Raw genomic sequence first — 22,710 nt, 5'->3', positions numbered from 1 at the left:
GTAACTTCGTGTCTGCCATCTGTGAAGCGTAAAGAAAGATAGCAAACTATGCTTTCTCTTTCTAAGAAAACGATGTGCAAAGGAATCATTTTTGTGGTAAGTCAACTCGTGGCTGCAATTTTACATGTTCTGAATAGTCTCGCAATATCAAAGGAGCTTGTAAAAACAATATCATGCTTGATATTTTATTCCAATATCATGCGTGATATTGGGAGCCCTTGAGAGCGAAACAAAATCATTTGAGTCAGAATTATGCCATCACTGCTCAGCCACAAGCAGGTGAGCCTGGATGTGATTGTGTGGCGCTCGACTGCGTTCTAGATGTTGACGCAGGCTTCTTAAAGCGTCGGAATAGTGCTGCAACATCAAACGATACCAAAATCTCACCTCGTCTCAACTTGAACCCTTCTAGCTGCTCAACCAAATCTACCGAATTTTTAACACTTTTTCCATGCGTTACGGGGTAGTTCAGTTCTTCATTTCATCTACTAGCCACGCTGCCATTTTCTCGGTGGGTGTGCGGATATTTGACGAAATGGGTCTCATTCCAACCGGATTTTTGTGGATCTTCGGTAGACAATATACTGCCGATACTCGCATAATTGTCCCATCTTTGCTTGATTTCCTATTCATATGGGACAGTTATGCTTTTATGGGCAGTATAGCGATGCCACCATCGGATTGGGGACGTTGAACTTTCTTACAAACTTATCTTCTCCCATCAGATGCGCTACATTGTGCCGTGCAAAATTTGATTCCTCGATCATTGCATTGAGGATCTTTAGACTTGCCATTCTTAAATTTGCATTCTTCGTACGGACCGGAGCTAATCATATCATGGACGCGTGAGTCATAATCCTCCCTGTCCATAATCACCACGGCGTTTCCCTTATCTGCACGAGAGTAGACCACATCACGGGTTTTCAATAGCCGTATACACCGTATAGAATTAAAACGTATATGATGTGCATAATCTCGATGAACCTGTCTGGAGTTGATCTGGTAGATCATTTGATCTGAACTCCAGGATAATTTGGAGAACCTTGAGCATTTTATATACATCAAAATATATGTCACTTGTCGTCACGGTGAAGTGATTCCCATTTGATTTGTACGGCAATCACGGCTCTTATTCTCAATATCACTTCCTTATCACCGTGTAGTGACACCCGTAATAAGGCCCATATTATAAGAGATGCGCAAAAACTAAATGAACATGTTTGGTCAGGTGTTGTCAATGAGGACATCGCGCAAGCCTTCGTTGATCCAGTAGATCAAATAGTCTGAACTTCTGGACAATTTGGAGTACTTAGAACATGTTTCATCTATAATTGTCAAAGTGGGTTGAATTAACATGGCTAAAGATATCGTCGCTGTGTTCGTTAACATAATAACTTCATAAGGTTTTGGAGATCTCGGCCTTTGAGTTTGGCTATAAGCAGCTGGTGTTTTCATATTTTTCCTGTATAGTTGACACCCACACTCAGCGGCGCCGGTGGTGTAGTGGTAAGCGTGATTGCTACTCTCAAGCCAATGGGCCTTGGTTCAATCCCAATCGGCGCCGTCGGGATTTTCTGAGGCATAAAATCTCTGATCCACACCTTCCTTCGGAAGGAAAGTAAAGCCGTTGGTCCTCGGTCCATGAGTTGATGGGTCGGATAGGTAGGGTTCAGGGTGGGAGCTGCCTCCCTGACGTCGGTAGCATTGGTGCTCAGTACGGAAAACAAATCGAGAGATTGAATTGACACCCACACCCACATAAGACCACGCGGGCCCGAAAGGGTTAAATTTGTGTTTTTTTTTTTGCAGAATGATAGCAGTAGAGGATGTCATCTGAAATAATCACTCAGGTCCAGTTCCTTTGTATAAAAATTTGTATATATTCTCTTTTAGTTAATCGATTGATCAGTTTTGGTTTTTGTTTTACTCCTGTGCGAATTTCACTTTTACAATGCATCCACTTGCAACCAGATCTTAGCAGCAGTGATAATCGGAATAATGTGTGTTCTTTTGCTAGATATTCGGTACCGAAAACGAACTACACACGTTCAGAGAAGTACGCACATTTCGAAAGTTATTTGTTTTGCTAGAAGTACGATTCTGTTTATTTCCCTTAACACAAAAACCTTCCTAAGTGTAGGCAATCACTAATCAGTTTGTCTAACCAAAAATATTAAGAGATAATCCTTCCACAAACAAAAAAATCTATACAGCTACTGTTTGACTATTAATTATAAATGGAACATACTAGCGAATAGGCAATCATTATTCGAAAAGGAAAAGATGATTGAGAATAGTATGCTATCAGCAATCCAGACGGAAGAAGGGAGAACTTAAACATCTAAGGGATACTAAGGGAGGGTGAGGACAAATTACACAAATGATAATCGTTCCGTGTGATTTTCCTCTGCTTGTACAGTATGTGTATGCTCGGGTTTGCTTGCTGTGCCTGCGTTGGGTTGTTTTAATTTAAAACAACTTCCGCGACCACATGAATACCTATCCTTGCATCGATCAGAACGTTGAACCGCACACAGTCTAATCACAATCGCGCTCGCTCGATAGCTCGTGGTTACTGATAGGTGCACGGTAGGAAGAAGGATCTGCGGGAAGATTGACGCTTGTTTTTAATAACTACTATATAACGGGTCTTCCTCATACGGTGTATGCTTTTAAAATGCGAGAGAAGATTGAACGAGTCTGACGTGTCTTAAATGCTTCATTTGAACACAATCGGACGAAGGTAGATGAGAGGATTTTCCATTGGGTTTAACTTGCTAGGTTTTTTGAGGAACATCCTTCCAAGTAGCTTCATCTTCTGAGTTGTGTTTCAAAGTTTCTCTTAACGGTTAAACGAGTCTTAACATTTGCTTATTTTAGAAGGGTTGTGGAGGTAGTACGGCATTTACATCATTCCACCCATGCCTCCCATACCGCCCATTCCACCCATGCCGCCCATGCCTGGCATGCCGCCAGCGGCACCTTCGGGCTTGGGTTCCTCCGTCACGACACATTCGGCGGTGGACAGCAGCGAGGCAACTCCGGCGGCATCGGTAAGAGCCGTTCGGACGACCTTGGTCGGATCGATGATTCCCTTCTCGATCATGTTGACGTACTCACCGTTCAGGGCATCATAGCCAAAGTCACCCTGTTGGTCGAGAATCTTGGCAACGACGACCGAGCCATCGACTCCGGCGTTCTTGGCAATTTGGGTGCATGGTTGATGCAGCGCTCTGCGCACAATTTCAATGCCTGCCTTCTGATCATCGTTGGATCCCGTCAGGTTATCCAAGGCCTTGATGCAACGCAGCAGAGCAGTGCCACCTCCGGGAACGATACCTTCTTCAACAGCGGCGCGAGTAGCGCACAGGGCATCGTTGACACGATCCTTCTTCTCGTTGACTTCCACCTCGCTGGAACCACCGATTTTCAGAACGCCAACGCCGGACGACAGCCGAGCGAGACGTTCTTGCAGCTTTTCCTTCTCGTACTCGGAAGTCGTTTCGGAAATCTGGTCGCGGATCTGTTCGACGCGAGCTTCAACAAGCTTGGAATCGCCCTTGCCCTTCAGCAGCATACAGTCATCCTTGGTGATGCTGATCTCTCCGACCTGTCCCAAATCCGACAACTGCACATCCTCCAACTTAACCAGGTTGGCATCATCGCCGAAAATGACACCACCGGTGCTGATGGCCATATCGGACAGGGTGCTCTTCCTGTTGTCACCGAATCCAGGGGCCTTCACGGCGGCTACCTGCAGACCAATCTTCAGCCTATTCACGACCAGCGTGCTCAGAGCTTCTCCATCAACATCCTCGGCGATGATGATGAGTGGCTTGCGAGCCGTGTTGGCCAGCTCCAGAGCTGGAATGATCGACTGGACGGTGGAGATCTTCTTCTCCGAGAACAGCACCAGTGCATCCTGGAACTCAACCTTGGCTCCCTTGCTGGAGTTGATGAAGTACGGCGAAATGTATCCACGGTCGAACTTCATTCCCTCGATGACCTCCAGTTCGTCGTGCAGGGTTTTGCCATCCTTGACGGTGATGACACCGTCCTTTCCGACACGCTTCATCGCCTCACTGATCAGATCACCGATGGCATGGTCTCCGTTGGCCGAGATGGTGGCCACCTGGGCAATTTCTTCCGGCGAGGTGACGGCACGGGACATGCTCTTCAGGTGGACCTTGACGGCATCGACGGCCAGCATCACACCGCGTCGGATCTCCACCGGGTTGGCACCCTTGGAGATCTTTTCGAACCCTTCCTTGGCAATGCTCCGGGCCAGGACGGTAGCCGTGGTGGTTCCGTCGCCGGCTTCCTCGTTGGTGTTGTTGGCCACATCCTGCACCAGACGGGCGCCAATGTTCTGGAACTTGCACTTCAGTTCGATTCCCTTGGCCACGGTGACACCGTCCTTGGTGATCTTGGGCGAGCCCCAGCTCTGCTCCAGGATTACGTTGCGACCCTGTGGGTGGAAGGCATTTTAGTGGTAAGTTCGGGAGGATGGGGGGGGGGGGGGTTTGTAAGGGGTACATACCTTAGGTCCCATCGTGACGGCCACGGCATCGGCCAACACGTCAACACCCTGCAGCATCAGGGCGCGAACCTCCGGTCCGAAGCGGACATCCTTGGCGTAGCCACGGTAGCCGGCGGCAACCTGGCGAGCGGCGGCGCAACGCAACACTGTCGGTAGGCGGAACATTCTGGAATGGGGGAAAAGAACGATGGTTTTAGTTATTGATTTCTTGGGTTTAATTCTCGGTCTGGTCAAAAACCTTCTTAGGTTCCTTACTGCTCTGAATTTCCTCTGAAAGCCTCAGGGAAGGCTTCATTCTTAGCTTCCCTAGATTACAATGCAGTTCCCTGAGGCTATTTGAAATTAACGGAAATTTTTGTAAACTTTCATAACTTCTCCGAAGAAGTTCACTAACACTCTTTGAAATTTTTATACCTTCTCTGAACCTTCAATGATATTCTCTGATGTTTTATGAGTTTCCAAGAACATCACCCCTTTATTCCTTTTAGTTTTCCACTAATTATCTTGGTTTTGCTGAACTTTGCAGAGGTTCCCTAAATGTCGATCAAAAATTTCCAACTTATCCGACGTTATCTAATATTATTTAAAGGTTCCAGAGCTTATCTTAAATTCCCTGTCTTTCTTTTAATACGGCCACTGAGAGAATAACTTAGGGAGAGAGAGTCACTTCTACTCAGAGGTACGGAGAAATTTCTAAAAACTGCAGGATCTCAGCGCTCAGTGTTCGTGAATTGACACTTCATTCGAGCAGTTAAAATGACGTTTACTACCACTCGAACTTTGAAGTAAAACATTTTGAGATTTATTCTTCTAGAACCACAAGAAAAGGAGCCAACATTTGTTCGTCTCATAAAAAAATAGAAATTAGTTGGTCCAGTTTTATGAAATCGCTGGTAGAAAGTCACGCCAAAACTGCTTGACAAAGTGGTCAATTACTCTGAAGTTCCCCCACACGGTCGTTGAGTCGGCCGTCCAGTGATTTACATCATGGATGTTGCCACCTTCGGCTCAACCTGCTCGCCGTGTTCTGTCCAGTACATAAAAAAAATCCAGTACATAAAAAAAACTGAAACGCGAAGAAGTTTGCCGATCACTTTCCTGATACTGTTGAGGCAATAGACGACAATCACTAATTTGTCGCCGATTACCTGGATTCAACATTCACGGTAGGCGAGACCATCAAGCGGGCAAGCGAGGTCGCATTCATCCACTCTAAGTCGGGGTTCACGCTTTGAAAATGAGTTTCCAACAGCCTAGAGTTTCTACAGCACTTCGATGAGCAAACGGATGACTAAATGATCCAACTCCTTTGCGACAAGACCGATGGCATGGAAAGAGTTCTGAGGATGTCGTGGAACACAGCTAACGACGTTTTCGTGTTCGCCACCGATTTGCACGATGTCTTGCAATCGTTTTTGACCAATGCTGCTTTCCAAAGGAATCCTGTTGAGTTGAGTTGTTTTCAGAAAAAAAAAAAAAATTTAATCCAAGACCCCTGCCGGAACGGATGTCCATGGGATGAGACTATGGACGAGAAATCGGCAAGGAAGTGGTTAGATTGGATCGCGCTGTTGCTACTAGTGCAGGCAATGACAATTCTTCGTTGTTATTTCCTCGGTGCAAAGCCGTCTGATTACCAGAATCTTGGGCTTCACGTGTTTGCGGACGCAAGTGAAGATGCTTACGGGTGCGTCGCGTATTTCCAGATTCTGGTGAATCGACAACCAAGAGTCGTACTGGTGTCGACGAAGTCCAAGGTAGCCACTCTGCAGTACATGTCGATCCATAGAATGGAGCTTCTAGCTGCGGTACTTGGTGCCAGGCTGTCCGTTGCTCGTCGGTGCGACGGTGAAACGTCTGGTGATACACATTGATTCTGCAACGATACTTTTCTGGATTTGATCCGGCCACAGGAAGTACAACCAGTTCGTGGCCTATCGGATCGGAGAAATACTAAGCCTCACGAATCCAATTAAATGGCGCTGGGTGCCTTCGAAGAGCAACACGTCTGCGCTAATCAAGTGGAGAAACAACGGAAGGTGGGTGAATGGTCCCGAAAATCTATACCGTCCCCTATAGTGGCCTCCAACGAAAACTGTCAGCAGCTAATGTGGAAGAAGAACTGCGGGCGTATCATTTGTTTCCTTTGCCGTGCTTCTCTTCCGTAGCGAGTACTCTTTTATTCCTATGACTTATTGTTAGTGGACCTGTGTGATACTGTACCATTGCCAAAAAAAAATCATTCCCGAGAAGTCATCGAAGTTCCTCCCTAGAAGATGATTACCAACAAGTAGTCGAAAAATGTTCCCTTAATCGATAATCCGTAATTGATTATTTCATTCACCAAAAGCTTACGCCCAACTCTATTTATTACCTAATGAATGTCACAAGAACTTAAAAGACTTATACTGCTAAAACGAAGTAGAATACAATAGATTGAGACCGCTTGTCCCACTTCCCAGAGAGAACTAAAATCTAGGAAAATTTGCCCGGATGGCAGAAATTTCCGCCGCACTCATCGGCTTCAGATCGAATCCCCGCAGCGGGCTGTCGTGTTCCAGATCTCGTTGCCGGCCGACCAACACCTTCTGTTCGGTTCTAATCTTGCCGATCTCCTTCTCTATCTGTTCGGCGTCCTTCTCCAGCAGTTCCAGTGCCTTCGGTTGCTTCTGCTTCAGCAGCATGGAACCGACCGTGATCCAAACTTTCGAATCTGGCTGTGGGAAATTTTTCCGAATGATTCGAATCGCTTCCCGGGTTTCCTGTCGCCGCTTGTCCAGGGCAATCAGCTCCTGCTTGCGCATCAGCACCTGATCCGCAACCCGTTCCGTGTCCCGCAGGATCTCGGTCATTTTCTGGGTGCTAGTGGTGGCTGACATCCTGGCTCAGCAGACTCGGTTGACCGGCTGCAACCCGTAGCGAAATCCAAAACCGAAAAAGACAGACGGAAGATCAGGATTAGCTCTCTGCTGCGTGTGGTCATGTCGATAAGGTACGAAGTTTCATTCAAATTTTGTCTTTTGTCGAATTTCATCATCATCTTCCAATGTTACATGTTTCGTTACGTAACAACCGCTCTCTATGCGGCTTCCAGTTGGAGACACAAAATACTTCTAGAAAATCAATCACGAACCTCGCAAACGCAATTTCAGTTCACAAAACCTACTTTTCATTGATCGTTTAATCGAATTGATTCCTTATCATCGTCGTCATCCTGTGATCATCTTCCACCTTGGCTTCCTTCTCCTGTTGGCAAGGGAGACAAGCTCACCAGCAAATCAAACCAATACGAGCAGTGAATCTTCTGGAACATAACCTAACTTTCACGGCTCACCAACAATTCCCAAGGCTGACTTTTTTTCTACGCAACCTCAATCTCGGTATTCCACTGCGGAACCTTCCTTCCCCTCAAAAATAATCCCTCGCTCACCTGATCAATGTCTAGCAATCACTTCCGGTGTGGATAAATCTGGAACCGTGTTGGGAAATCACTATTGGTACTTCGCAGCACTCCACTCACACTGATGGATTACACAAAACTTCTGAGACACGTTTTTGCTGTTCGAGCAATCTTGTAGTGCTTACCGGACTCACTGGTAGTAGAACGATGAATGAATGGAATCTGGAAGGATGACAGAAAGCAGACTTTTTGTTGACTTTTCATCGGGAGTGACGTTCTACACTCAAAAAATTTATCACATATCTAATGGATGAAATCCATGTGAATTTCACATAGCTTTCCTATGATCACATAGCAGCAAATCCCATCACAAAATCACATGAATATTATGAGGCCGAGGAAATTCATGTGAAAAATCACATAAAGTTAATGTGATAGCATAAATTTTATGTGAAATTCAGATGAATTCCATTGAATTTGATTATGGATGAAAATCATGTGCATTTCCAATGGCAACTACATGAAAACTATTTTCGGTGTAGAAAGTGTCGGTGTATTTTTCGGGGAGTGGTGTCGAGCCATTACACCGACTGCACTGTGCCGCTGTAAGCTGTAATTATATTCTTTTAATGCGGTTCTGGTTCTACACTGAAAACAGTCCCCTGCGGAGTCGATGTTCAAGTTATTTTGCTTAAAAATATACATTTTCTTGTCTTTGTTTGCATACTTTTAACACCACTCACATATTGGCGCCTTTTTTCCAGAGCAAAAATGAGAACTCGTTCGTGACTTTCCCATTATTCGATTACAATTGCTTGAATGCTCGCTTGAAGGAGCCAATATATTTTGTAATGTTCGAAATAGGCTTTAATCATAGAGGTAACTCTAAGACCACTGGGTCCCGAAGAAAATCATTATTATTTTTGGCTCACTCAGTACCAGAACAACGGTCCCAAGCAGTCCCAAGCTATTTCACTCACCCCTGCATGTTCTGCATGAATCCACACACCCCTGATGTTGTCTGTCAAACTTTCATAGCAAATCAAAACAAACATAGTGTAGTAATAGAATTTCAACTAGAATAGGGTACGTTAATCGTTTGCTTGGGACCAATAGGCTACTAAAGTGGTGAGCCAATTTAAAATCGTTAGTTTCGTATTGATTGTTGCTTTAATGGTTATCAAGAAAAAAATTGATCAATATCAAGCCAAACGGTCGAACATGGTTTTTCTGCTTTTCCTCAGACTCCCGTATATTTTGATGTTGAGGTTTTCTTTTTTGAGGATGTCTGCAATCATTAGTGATTATTGCAATGAATTAATCGTACTTTTTCATTGGTATGAATAAATGTTTGGCAGTATTTAAAGATACACTTGTTTTATTACTTTACAATTTAATTTGACGATAATATTTTGAGTGTTGATCCTAATATTGCACTTTGCATTGAAACATCCAAATACCAATAATCGAGTGAGTATTGGTACAAGAGACTGAAGAAGACTGCACATTGTAGACGAAATACGCGCATCAGCCAAAGATAACCAAATCAGGCATAACATTTGATAACGGCACAAAAGCATTTGTAAACAAACTTTCTACGGCCCTTTACACGCGAACCAAAGTACGCCCACGCAAACAAATACCAGTTTCGAAAAGGTGATAGTTGCCCCTATCCGATGATGTTTTTGGTTTGCGTGGGCGTACTTTGGTTCGCGTGTAAAGGGCCTTAGAAAGTTTGTTTACAAATGCTTTTGTGCCGTTATCAAATGTTATGCCTGAAATAAGATAGTGGAATTACATGGAAATTACGAATCCTTCTCTCTCTCATTATATACAGGTATTCCCGAGGGTATTCCACTAAGACGCCCACATTCATCAGGATCCAAATACACTAAGTGCGCTTCTAGCTACATCACACTGCCTGCAAGTAGTGTTGCGGTCGATTTTATTGTGTTGAAAAATATGACATGTTTTTTTTTTTAGATATTTATAAACATACGAGGTTAATTTAAAAACAAATAGCACATATATTTGTTTATTTACTATGTTTTCATCAACAGACTATAAATAACAATCAATACGAAACTAACGATTTTAAATTGGCTCACTACTTGACTAGCCTATTGATCCCAAGCAAAACGATTAACGTACCCCATTATAGTCGAAATTCTAGTACTACAGAATGTTTGTTTTGATTTGCTATGAAAGTTTGACAGATAAAATGAAGGGTTAGTGGATTTTTATATGTTTCGAGGGGTGAATCGACTAGCTTGGGACCGAAGATAGTACCAGAGCTGAGCCAAAAAGTTGAGCTCGTTTCTTCGGGACCTTTGGGTCTTAGAGTTACCTCTATAGAGATTGCTGACGTTTGTCGTACGTAGTGTGCGTCACGTATACGTATACGCAAAATGTTTTCATCGGGAAAAAAAACTTCATAGCGGAAAATTTTCCCGATGAAAACAAATCACTTACACAATCATACTTTAGCAATCTCTATGCTATAAATAGTCCTAATGCTCTTATAATAACGGAATATTTTTTCGAAAATAAAAACTATCAATTCCTTGGTTAGTTAAAAATATATTTCAATGGGAAAATTGACAAAAAAAAATATGTTCCAAGGTTCAGGTAACACTGCCCAATTTTCGCAAACGAAAGAAAAATGACGTTTGTCGCATGAAAATCAAAGTCATAAACATCTTTGTAGCCAACAAAGGAGGTAAACAACAATCAATATGATGAAATTATCTCTATTTCAGGCTCTATTTAGCTAATTTTCTATCAATTTTCAAGTTATACGGATTCTACATCGACTTTATGAGGTTTCTTGCCATTTTCAATGATCAAGCACTCACGAGAATAATTCTTATGTGGTTTTGACATCAAAATTTCTAACTAATGTAGATGAATTTAAGCAATCAACCGTATGTAATCGGTAGAGTGAATATATTTTCAAGATTTCCCCGGTACAAACAACTTTAATAGCAATAAATGAGATACCCTAATAAAAATTGTATGGTTAATTTGCTTAACGACGTGTTCTGGGTATCATCCAAACCATTTGTGGAATAGTTCAATGATTTGGGTTATCGTTCGTTTATGGTTATTTTTATTAGGGTAGTAGTCATGATGACCACAACATCGTCACGTTCTGTCATTACGAAAAAAAGATCAAGGAGATTTTGAAGAAAATCTCTGTCATCGTTTTTTCATCCGATGATAGTGACAGAAGAATCTTTGTAAATATCGCATGAAATCTTTCATTGAAAATGACATTTGCCAGCCCTGGTCTTTGGATCGACTTCTTCATCAAAGCACATGAACGTGAGTTCAAAGGGAAAAAAAAGCCTTTGGATGTATTGCATGTGCAAGCCAAATCTAAAGAATACTTCGAACAATAAGTGTGGCCGATGTACAACACAGTTTTGCGGCAAAAAATCATCTATCAACGAGCTGAGGAGGGAATGGCTGAGATTCGGATTGTTCCTTACTTTCTCACTCTAATCAAAATTTCCTTCGATGAGTGAGAAAACAGCACCACGTCTATGCGAGCGAGAACGAGGGTTGCCAGATCATTGCACACAAAACCAACTTGAATTAATTCAAAGCAAAAATACTAGCGAACCTGGCGGTGAAGGGCGCAAGGTGGACTAAAATTCTATTACAGAGAACCACATTATTTTAATTAATTTCTTCGGAGAAAGTCGTCTGTCACTTCGTTTGTGCTATTATAATCAGCTGACCCTGGCGCCAATGCCATTAAATTCCTGCCTACAGCATGCAACATGCAATGTATGTGTCTAGGTCAGTCTATGACCTAAAATATCAGTGTCAACATTTCAAAGGGGCGTAATTGCTTTTGTAAACAATGACTTTAGCCGTCAATTTCTCGCGAATGATATCTTACCTCTCCAAAAATACAATGCTAGCTGGTAGAGGAAACATTCCTCTACCTGGTGGTGTTATTATTTTTCATGAGTGAGCTTTTATTTGCGAGAAATCTATGGCTAAAGCCATTGTTTACAAGTGCAATTACGCCCCTTTGAAATGTTGGCACTGATATGTGTAATGCATCTGTCGATATGCAACATGCATTTTAATTCATCTGTAGCACCTGGATTCTACATTCCGCCGATCGGTATTTTTGAAAATTCATTGTTCTACAACATAAGTATTAATTATTATTTTCTTCCATAATTTGGCACATTTCATCCACTATTCACTGGATCACTTCTACCCATGTGACGAGTGAATCACGATATCACACATGTTGAGCGGTAGAAAAAACTGCTCTATTGATTTATCATAGTGTGTCATGCAAAGCAACCGTATCCTTGAGCAACTGAAAGAAAATTTTTCACTTCAATTTTTACAACCAAGAACCGCGGACGTAGGAGTTTAAAACATCTCCACATTCAAGAATCGAAACTTTTGCGCCAGTAGAACAAAGACAGAATGCGTGAAATCGTGCATATCCAGGCCGGGCAGTGTGGCAACCAGATCGGGGCCAAGTTCTGGGAGGTAATTTCCGACGAGCATGGAATCGATGCGACCGGTGCGTACTGCGGGGACAGCGATCTGCAGCTGGAGCGAATCAACGTGTACTACAACGAGGCCACCGGAGGAAGGTACGTCCCTCGTGCGGTTCTGGTCGATCTAGAGCCGGGAACAATGGATTCCGTTCGAGCCGGCCCATTTGGGCAACTGTTTCGACCGGATAACTTTGTTTTCGGGCAATCCGGTGCCGGTAGCAACTGGGCCAAAGGACACTACACCGAGGGTGCCGAACTGGTCGATTCCGTGATGGATATAGTCCGTAAGGAATGCGAGGGTTGCGATTGTCTGCAGGGATTTCAGCTCACACATTCGCTCGGCGGCGGAACTGGTTCAGGTAATTTTCGAATCTATTAAGTTAGGAGCTTCATCAGGAAACATGTTTCTCCTTATAGGCATGGGCACGCTGCTGATCTCGAAAATTCGTGAAGAATATCCCGACCGTATCATGAACACATTCTCTGTCGTTCCCTCGCCTAAAGTGTCCGACACCGTCGTAGAACCATACAACGCTACGTTAAGTGTCCATCAGCTGGTTGAAAACACCGACGAATCGTTCTGCATTGACAACGAAGCCCTGTACGATATTTGCTTCCGAACGTTGAAGCTTACCACTCCTACATACGGTGATTTGAATCATCTGGTCTCGGCGACGATGTCTGGTGTTACTACGTGTTTGCGCTTTCCGGGTCAGCTGAATGCAGATCTCCGCAAATTGGCAGTCAATATGGTTCCATTCCCACGGCTACACTTCTTCATGACTGGGTTTGCCCCGCTGACGTCTCGAGGATCGCAACAGTATCGTGCGCTGTCCGTCCCGGAACTGACACAGCAGATGTTCGACGCTAAAAATATGATGGCTGCCTGCGATCCTCGACATGGTCGATATCTAACGGTCGCGGCCATCTTCCGAGGACGAATGTCCATGAAGGAGGTCGACGAACAGATGTTGAACGTGCAGAACAAAAACAGCAGCTACTTCGTGGAATGGATTCCCAGTAACGTGAAGACAGCCGTTTGCGATATACCGCCACGTGGCTTGAAGATGTCGTCAACCTTCATCGGTAACTCGACAGCTATTCAGGAAATTTTCAAACGGATCGCCGAACAATTCACGGCCATGTTCCGGAGGAAGGCCTTCCTGCACTGGTACACCGGTGAGGGCATGGACGAGATGGAGTTCACCGAAGCCGAGAGCAACATGAACGACCTGGTGTCGGAGTATCAGCAGTACCAGGAAGCCACGGCCGACGAGGAAGGAGAGTTTGACGAAGAAGAGGAAGGTGCCGATGAATAATAACATACCGATACGGTTGAAATTAGTCATACTGTGAATTGATGCAAGCTCTTATTGTAATAAAATCTGGTTATTAAAAAATTAATTCATTTCTTCATAATACTTACAAGCATCTCGTCTATTTTTGGAAAGTATTGCGCATACAAAAACTTGAATTAATTTAACTGTAACTGTATGGTGAGATTTAACCCTTCCCCTATTAATTGAAATTTCGACAAAAGTATGATGTGATTGTGATAGATTAATTCTCATGTGATTTGAAGCATCGTATAATGGGTTTTGACCCTAGTCAGAAAGTGGCCACTTCTCCGGGGGTTTTGGCTGAAAATATCCCTTATAAAGATAACCAATTAACTGACCACTTCCGCGGTGGAACTCGGATACGGCCAGTGTGGCACTTCAAATTCTACTTAAAATTCTCCTCACGATTCCCTTCAAATTTTCCTCAGAATCATCTAGAAATTCAAAGAGATCAACTAGTCGCAGTCGAATACATTCGACGGACATAATTGTAGGAACAGGTAGAAACTGACGATTTAAATGAACAGCTCCTAATACATTATTTTTTAGGTTAGCCTTCTTAGAGCAACCGTACCAATGAGTAAATAAGGCACATTTACCAACCTCTACCATAACGCTACTTGCGTACCGGGGGTTGCTATTCAGGTGGAGGAAATAGCAACCCACACCTTGGGAAGTAGTGAGTTCATAAATTTAGCAACTCGGTAGCAACGCATCAAACGGTTGCTATTTTGATAAAACGTCAAAAGTTGACGCCGATGTGGAAAACGGTCACTTAAATTATGACTCTGATAGCAACGACCGGTGTGGAGAGGAGTGATTAAGCCAAAATGGAAACGCTGTGCGTAAGTAAAATAGTGCCGCAAATGGCAACGACTGGTACGGTTGCTCTTAGAAGAATACTAAGAAGAATGCCCCCTCGGTAGGCTAAAGCCCTACAGTAAAAGCACAGACAAACAGACATAACTCATTGAATATTGTTCAATATGAAACATCGTCGCTAAAACATTACCGCCATCTGTTGAGTATACTGTGATGGGTAGTACACTGAACAGATGGCGGTAGTGTGTAAACGTCAAACGCAAGGGTTATCTCGAGGGTTATTGACTATGCGCGCCACAGCATGCAGCACATGTTTGAAACTATGGGTGATGATCATACGGAGAAGTTAATGCTTATATCACAAACGAAGTGACAGACGGAGCGGCTCGAAAACTTTGGTGACTAACCTGCTACATATTTCAATTTTTCAGTTTACCACATGGCAACACCACTACTACTGGATTGTACCACATGGCAACACTACTACTAGATTGAACTAGCATTTTCACCAAATGTACTAGAATGTTTTGGTTCTATCTCTTTCACTCTACTCAAAACTGAAATGCATAAAAAAATGACAAAATGATACGCACTCTTTGCACACTGTCAAAGAATCATTGTACACAAAATCAACTTTGTTCAAATCAAAACAAAAAAACTAACCCATCTGGTGGATGATGGCACAAGCTTCCAAGAAAATTCTATTACAGTGAACCACATTATTTAAATGGATTTCTTTGCCAGTTAGTCGTCTGTCACTTCGTTTGTGCTGGTAGTGTAGTAGCAGTCTTACGACACACAAACAAAATTTCAAAGACAGCAGCAACGAATCGGCAGTTCGACAAACTGCTTGTTGTATGTACGAGGAACGTTACGAATAACCATCCGAGGCTGTCATAGCCGAACGAACAAAATACATGACTGAGAACGAGCTGTCGTGTACTGCACAAGACGGCAACGTTGCATGTCGTATAACCATAGAGGTAACTCTAAGACCACTGGGTCCCGAAGAAAATCATTATTATTTTTGGCTCACTCAGTACCAGAACAACGGTCCCAAGCAGTCCCAAGCTATTTCACTCACCCCTGCATGTTCTGCATGAATCCACACACCCCTGATGTTGTCTGTCAAACTTTCATAGCAAATCAAAACAAACATAGTGTAGTAATAGAATTTCAACTAGAATAGGGTACGTTAATCGTTTGCTTGGGACCAATAGGCTACTAAAGTGGTGAGCCAATTTAAAATCGTTAGTTTCGTATTGATTGTTGCTTTAATGGTTATCAAGAAAAAAATTGATCAATATCAAGCCAAACGGTCGAACATGGTTTTTCTGCTTTTCCTCAGACTCCCGTATATTTTGATGTTGAGGTTTTCTTTTTTGAGGATGTCTGCAATCATTAGTGATTATTGCAATGAATTAATCGTACTTTTTCATTGGTATGAATAAATTTTTGGCAGTATTTAAAGATACACTTGTTTTATTACTTTACAATGGATCATTGAAGATGCTGAGGTTTTGACAGCACCGTACTGTGGCTACCACAGTATTTTACATTGGTTCGTCCGTATACAGTAGCGCCAAATGAAAGCTGTGGTGGGTTCAAAACTCAGCCATCTAAAATGATCCATTTAATTTGACGATAATATTTTGAGTGTTGATCCTAATATTGCACTTTGCATTGAAACATCCAAATACCAATAATCGAGTGAGTATTGGTACAAGAGACTGAAGAAGACTGCACATTGTAGACGAAATACGCGCATCAGCCAAAGATAACCAAATCAGGCATAACATTTGATAACGGCACAAAAGCATTTGTAAACAAACTTTCTACGGCCCTTTACACGCGAACCAAAGTACGCCCACGCAAACAAATACCAGTTTCGAAAAGGTGATAGTTGCCCCTATCCGATGATGTTTTTGGTTTGCGTGGGCGTACTTTGGTTCGCGTGTAAAGGGCCTTAGAAAGTTTGTTTACAAATGCTTTTGTGCCGTTATCAAATGTTATGCCTGAAATAAGATAGTGGAATTACATGGAAATTACGAATCCTTCTCTCTCTCATTATATACAGGTATTCCCGAGGGTATTCCACTAAGACGCCCACATTCATCAGGATCCAAATACACTAAGTGCGCTTCTAGCTACATCACACTGCCTGCAAGTAGTGTTGCGGTCGATTTTATTGTGTTGAAAAATATGACATGTTTTTTTTTTTAGATATTTATAAACATACGAGGTTAATTTAAAAACAAATAGCACATATATTTGTTTATTTACTATGTTTTCATCAACAGACTATAAATAACAATCAATACGAAACTAACGATTTTAAATTGGCTCACTACTTGACTAGCCTATTGATCCCAAGCAAAACGATTAACGTACCCCATTATAGTCGAAATTCTAGTACTACAGAATGTTTGTTTTGATTTGCTATGAAAGTTTGACAGATAAAATGAAGGGTTAGTGGATTTTTATATGTTTCGAGGGGTGAATCGACTAGCTTGGGACCGAAGATAGTACCAGAGCTGAGCCAAAAAGTTGAGCTCGTTTCTTCGGGACCTTTGGGTCTTAGAGTTACCTCTATAGAGATTGCTGACGTTTGTCGTACGTAGTGTGCGTCACGTATACGTATACGCAAAATGTTTTCATCGGGAAAAAAAACTTCATAGCGGAAAATTTTCCCGATGAAAACAAATCACTTACACAATCATACTTTAGCAATCTCTATGCTATAAATAGTCCTAATGCTCTTATAATAACGGAATATTTTTTCGAAAATAAAAACTATCAATTCCTTGGTTAGTTAAAAATATATTTCAATGGGAAAATTGACAAAAAAAAAATATGTTCCAAGGTTCAGGTAACACTGCCCAATTTTCGCAAACGAAAGAAAAATGACGTTTGTCGCATGAAAATCAAAGTCATAAACATCTTTGTAGCCAACAAAGGAGGTAAACAACAATCAATATGATGAAATTATCTCTATTTCAGGCTCTATTTAGCTAATTTTCTATCAATTTTCAAGTTATACGGATTCTACATCGACTTTATGAGGTTTCTTGCCATTTTCAATGATCAAGCACTCACGAGAATAATTCTTATGTGGTTTTGACATCAAAATTTCTAACTAATGTAGATGAATTTAAGCAATCAACCGTATGTAATCGGTAGAGTGAATATATTTTCAAGATTTCCCCGGTACAAACAACTTTAATAGCAATAAATGAGATACCCTAATAAAAATTGTATGGTTAATTTGCTTAACGACGTGTTCTGGGTATCATCCAAACCATTTGTGGAATAGTTCAATGATTTGGGTTATCGTTCGTTTATGGTTATTTTTATTAGGGTAGTAGTCATGATGACCACAACATCGTCACGTTCTGTCATTACGAAAAAAAGATCAAGGAGATTTTGAAGAAAATCTCTGTCATCGTTTTTTCATCCGATGATAGTGACAGAAGAATCTTTGTAAATATCGCATGAAATCTTTCATTGAAAATGACATTTGCCAGCCCTGGTCTTTGGATCGACTTCTTCATCAAAGCACATGAACGTGAGTTCAAAGGGAAAAAAAAGCCTTTGGATGTATTGCATGTGCAAGCCAAATCTAAAGAATACTTCGAACAATAAGTGTGGCCGATGTACAACACAGTTTTGCGGCAAAAAATCATCTATCAACGAGCTGAGGAGGGAATGGCTGAGATTCTGATGTGGAGTCCTCGGTGGAGTCCAACCAAACCAGCCTGGGTAGATAGGGATAGATTTTTTCTCCTGCATCATAAGCGAAATACGGCACGACTCTCTGATTTAACGGACGAACTTCTTGATTGATTCAGGGGTACACAAGTAAGGATGTCTGTGCTTGTGTATTCCCTATCTATGATAAGCTCCAAAGATAGAGCAGCTTCATGCTTTGGGTTAACCACAAACACACTTAAATGTTTTCGCTGAGATTTCAACAGCTCTAATAGCCCAATAGCCCTAAGACGAGGAAGTCCCAAAGAAACGTGCTCAACTTTTTGGCTCAGCTCTAGTATTATCATAGAGGTAACTCTAAGACTAGACGGTCCCGAAATAACGTGCTCAACTTTTTGGCTCAGCTCTGGTACTCTCTTCGGTCCCAAGGTAATCGATTCACCCCTCGAAACATAGGAAAAACCAATAACCCCTCATTTTATCTGTCAAACTTTCATAGCGAATCAAAACAAACATTGCGTAGTACTAGAATTTCGACTAGAATGGGGTAAGTTAATAGATTCGCTTGGGACCAATAGGCGAGCCAATAGGCTAGTCAAGTAGTGAGCCAATTTAAAGTCGTTAGTTTCCTCCGGTTGCCCCATTCTAGTCGAAAATCTAGTACTACACTATGTTTGTTTTGATTCGCTATGAAAGTTTGACAGATAAAATTAGGGATTAGTTGATTTTCCTATGTTTCGAGGGGTGCGTCGATTAGCTTGAGACCGAAGAGAGTACCACACAGAAAAAAAAGTTGTTGAATATTACATCCAAACTGCTGCAACCAGGTCAATCCATCGGTTGTGTAATATAACGTTGTACGATGTACATCGATTTTTCGAACAAAATTACATCCATTGATGTAATATTGTATCTGCTTTTTGCTATTACATCAAATTGCATACATCAGCGCAACCTGAGCTAGGTTTTAAAAACAAACGAGCAAACTGACGTTTGTCAGAAAACAAGCAGACCCAATCTTGATACCCGATCCAGGTTGGAACTGAATAATAAACGAATTCGCTATTAGAGTTACCTTTATAATCGAATGTAACACTACGGCATACAAAAGGTCGTATAATATTGATGAATATCAATACCTTACTCAGTCGATAGAAGCACTGCTGAGATGTTAGTAAATGTGAATTTTGAAGGAATTATCTATTTCATTGAAAGTAGAAACAATGTTTTGTTCACCAAAACAAAACACCTCGTTTCGCTAATTGACAAAAATGTTACATACGACCCAATCAAAAAGGACTCCAGAATTTATTGCGTCATCAGTGTTCGTGCCGCTGCAAACAAAATCAGTCGTGTTTCCGCGTGTTTCATCCGTTTGAACATTCGTAGTTTCGTTCCAGGAATTTCAGCGAATCGTGGGCTCCACCTTCCAGCATTCAGTTGCGCGTTCACGTTTCTGTTTGTGGGGGACATTTAAATACCCGCGAAATCAGCTGACTGGAATTTAAACTCCCTCGTTCGAAGAATGCGAATGAAACTAATTTGGCGCGCATTTTTATGAATGAATCATACAATTTCATTCATTACCCACGTTCGTAAGATCTCATTCTTCTGCAGTTCGTCCGGGAGTTCACATCGTTCGAATCGGAATCTAGAAGTAGTGCACGTGAAACGACATTGTTCTTGAAGAAGCATAAAATGTCGGTCAGTCAGGAAACGCTGGAGATGATTACGGCAGCCATCAAGAACGGAGCCAACACCCAGGGCTCGTTGGTCCGTTCCAAGTTGACCAACCGGCTGGTGTGGAATGCCGGAGAAAACGACGAAAACGATCCGTACGGGGAGTACCTGACGCTGATTGGTGCTGCTGCAGGGAAGCTGCAAAAGAAGCCGGAACCGGAACAAGTGCATGGTGGACGCGTGGTTCTTGGAGAGAGTCAAATGCGCGGTGGATCGTCGCTCGAGAGATCCGGTAGGAAGAACGGAAACAAGCATGACAAGGAGAACTGGCGCGATCAATGGGAGATTCTGAAGAAGGCTGGCAATTATTGCAGCCTGTGCAAGAACAACAAGGAAGGAAGGTAAGGTTGGGGCTTTTGTTCGGGCGAAGGTTTTGAAGCTAATTAGAAGTTAATTACGTTATAGGGAGATCTATCTGTCCCACAACCTGAAGGGACCGAACGGGGAAGTTACCTGTCCGATTCTGCGCGAATGCGTCTGCCAGTGCTGTGGCAAGCAGGGCCATACCATGTAAGTAGTTGGGTAGGAGAGTAAGCTGACGCGGAAAGGGATCTACATCATGGGATCCCGGTTTAGGTGTGTAAGGAATGATGATGCTACGAATTAATTTTGGTCGTATATTTCGGTTAAGGGTCTACTGTTTTGAATATTATGAAAAATCGTTGCTGTTTTGGACATTCAGCCTAACCTTTTTTATTATGCTACCTCAAATATATGAATTTGATCTTGAATTTGAACCAGCACCTAGTTGTGTTTTATGAATTTCAGCTCATAATAATTTTTCGTTGTTGGATTAACACCTCCGATGGCTGATACTCTAATCAACGGTTTTTAGTTCGTTACAGCTAGTCTTCGCATGCTCGAGTGCAGATCCTAACCGTTGTTTTCATCTTTTCTGTATCTTATAGCGCGTACTGTCCGGATAATCAAACGGGAACCAGCGTCCTCAAGATGATCAATCGCCAGAACCGAATCTAAATGCGCGCGACTCAAGAAACGCATCCCTTTTTGTGGTGCCCTGTTGGTACCACTTTCATGTTATTTATTGTATTTATTTATTTATTGCATCTTAACTTATTGAACTTGATTGTACAATTTTTGCTACTAACACCATTTACACAACATTTGATAGGATTTTTACCTAAAGGAGTGTTGTTCGCTGAACTCTAAAATTACTTTTGATACGATTTTTTACCTAATCTGTAACGAACTACTAACCGTTAGCGTTAAGAGATGCTTGAAGTTAATATAATTAATACTACTACTTCTAACGACTGATTCTAAGAAATAACTTACGAGTAAAAGTAACTTTTGTAAAGTTTCAAACATAATATAAATTTATTGGATTGCATTGTACCCAAATGTCGAACTTCATAGTATTCCTGAGAAAAGATCCAACAACGAAAATGGGCACTCGGCGTACATATCCGAACAAACCGAACTTCCAGCAAACCGTCGGCGGGGGCTATTCCGGTAGGCTAAGGTTTCTGCTCGTTTGTATTCCTCGTGGTTTGGGTCCAGCTCTTCGGCTGTCGATTCGTCGGTCGTTGAAGGGGTAAACAGGATGTGCAGCAGTTCACCTAGCACTCCGCTCGAGTGGGAAAATTTCGCTTCTGCCGCTTCGCAAATCGTCCGCAGCAGACAGCTGCGACCGTTATAGCCTTTCCTGTGGAGGACTCGTAATTACTGTGTGCTTTCAATTAGTTTCTGTAATGTAGTAAGCAACCCGAAGCCATCAGGACTTCTTCTGGGCAAACGAGTCATTAAATAAAATCTCCGATTGGTCCTTCCATGTGGTCTGTTCAAAATGGTGTCAAAAGTTGCCCATACCAAGGGCAGGACATCTTGACGCCTATTCTGCGCCGCGAGTGACTCACTAGTGAGGAAATCATCCGTGAAAATCAAATGGAGAATCAGCTCACCTCACTCGCGGTGCAGAATACCTAGGCTTCCTTGGCTGAATATATCAAAATATTTTAGATAGTATTTTCAAATATATCTCGTTGGCCCCTTACCATACATTTTTTTTGTAAATTTTTCACTAGCAAACAGATGTTTTGTATCGATAGGCCCAATCTTTTGATCCATATGCCAACATTAGATCCATTTTGCCTTCCAGAACTGTTTTTAATTGACTTGAAAATATGGGTTAATTTTTCGTAAATTTTCAACTAAACAAGCATCTAACTTACTGTTCGGCCATAGCTTCCAGCATGCGGTAGACCTGCCATCGTGATATCCCGGCCCAGTTTTCATCTTCAGTCGATTCCTCCGCCCGGTTTCGTTGCGGCTCGGGTTCCACTTCTACAAAGTTCCTCCGCTGCTGTAACTGTGGTGGTTCAAAGAGCAGATCTTCGTCTCGCCTTAGGAACTGCGGAATCCAGTGCGATGAGTTCCAGGGAAGAAAGTAAACCGCCTTGAAGACGTAACCGACAGTAATGGACTCTAGAACGACGTCCACCGGAATGCCTAATCCGGCTACCAACTGGTGACGGGTCGGATTGCCCCGCGGGAATATGAGGGCTCGTCTCCGACGCGATGCGGATGGCTCGGTGGAATTGTTGTCTAGTAGTACTGATGGTAACATTGAAGCTATTATAAGAATGACTTGGAAGAATTTCATGCTGA

The 22,710-nt window shown here is 42.4% G+C and overlaps 5 protein-coding genes across 5 annotated transcripts in view; 2 read left to right on the top strand and 3 right to left on the bottom strand.

Moving 5' to 3' along the window:
• Positions 1 to 2,363: 2,363 nt before the first annotated feature.
• On the bottom strand, positions 2,364 to 8,143 carry LOC135702467 (heat shock protein 60A-like). Its single transcript, XM_065223500.1, has 3 exons — positions 7,971 to 8,143; positions 4,541 to 4,706; positions 2,364 to 4,468 (listed from the first exon to the last, which is right to left on the bottom strand). The coding sequence occupies exons 2-3, from the start codon at positions 4,703 to 4,705 to the stop codon at positions 2,906 to 2,908; spliced, it is 1,728 nt and encodes a 575-aa protein (XP_065079572.1). The 5' UTR covers position 4,706; positions 7,971 to 8,143; the 3' UTR covers positions 2,364 to 2,905.
• Pdrg1 (Pdrg1 prefoldin-like subunit) lies at positions 6,892 to 7,952 on the bottom strand. Its single transcript, XM_065223501.1, has one exon. It carries the CDS (start codon positions 7,417 to 7,419, stop codon positions 7,009 to 7,011), a length of 411 nt encoding a protein of 136 aa, XP_065079573.1. The 5' UTR covers positions 7,420 to 7,952; the 3' UTR covers positions 6,892 to 7,008.
• A 4,219-nt stretch (positions 8,144 to 12,362) lies between the features above and the next one.
• Positions 12,363 to 13,792, top strand: LOC135702422 (tubulin beta chain-like). The gene is made up of 2 exons (XM_065223460.1): positions 12,363 to 12,831; positions 12,890 to 13,792. Exons 1-2 carry the CDS (start codon positions 12,396 to 12,398, stop codon positions 13,789 to 13,791), a joined length of 1,338 nt encoding a protein of 445 aa, XP_065079532.1. The 5' UTR covers positions 12,363 to 12,395; the 3' UTR covers position 13,792.
• Positions 13,793 to 20,037: 6,245 nt separating this feature from the next.
• LOC135702421 (nanos homolog 2-like) lies at positions 20,038 to 21,281 on the top strand. Its single transcript, XM_065223459.1, has 3 exons — positions 20,038 to 20,423; positions 20,488 to 20,592; positions 20,991 to 21,281. Exons 1-3 carry the CDS (start codon positions 20,041 to 20,043, stop codon positions 21,058 to 21,060), a joined length of 558 nt encoding a protein of 185 aa, XP_065079531.1. The 5' UTR covers positions 20,038 to 20,040; the 3' UTR covers positions 21,061 to 21,281.
• Positions 21,282 to 21,453: 172 nt separating this feature from the next.
• The window catches only part of LOC135702575 (uncharacterized), a 62,179-nt gene continuing 60,922 nt past the window's right edge, over positions 21,454 to 22,710 (bottom strand). The window contains exon 4 of the mRNA XM_065223634.1: positions 21,454 to 21,748. Within this exon, the coding sequence (XP_065079706.1) occupies positions 21,454 to 21,748 (295 nt within the window). The remainder of the gene's footprint in view (positions 21,749 to 22,710) is intronic.

Source organism: Ochlerotatus camptorhynchus, unplaced genomic scaffold, assembly GCF_037179485.1.
Source record: "Ochlerotatus camptorhynchus isolate MF236.1 unplaced genomic scaffold, CSIRO-AGI_Acam_v1.1 ptg000193l, whole genome shotgun sequence".
Lineage (NCBI taxonomy): Eukaryota > Metazoa > Arthropoda > Insecta > Diptera > Culicidae > Ochlerotatus > Ochlerotatus camptorhynchus.
Note: the sequence above shows the minus strand (reverse complement) of the source record. Positions and strands in the feature narration are given on the sequence as shown.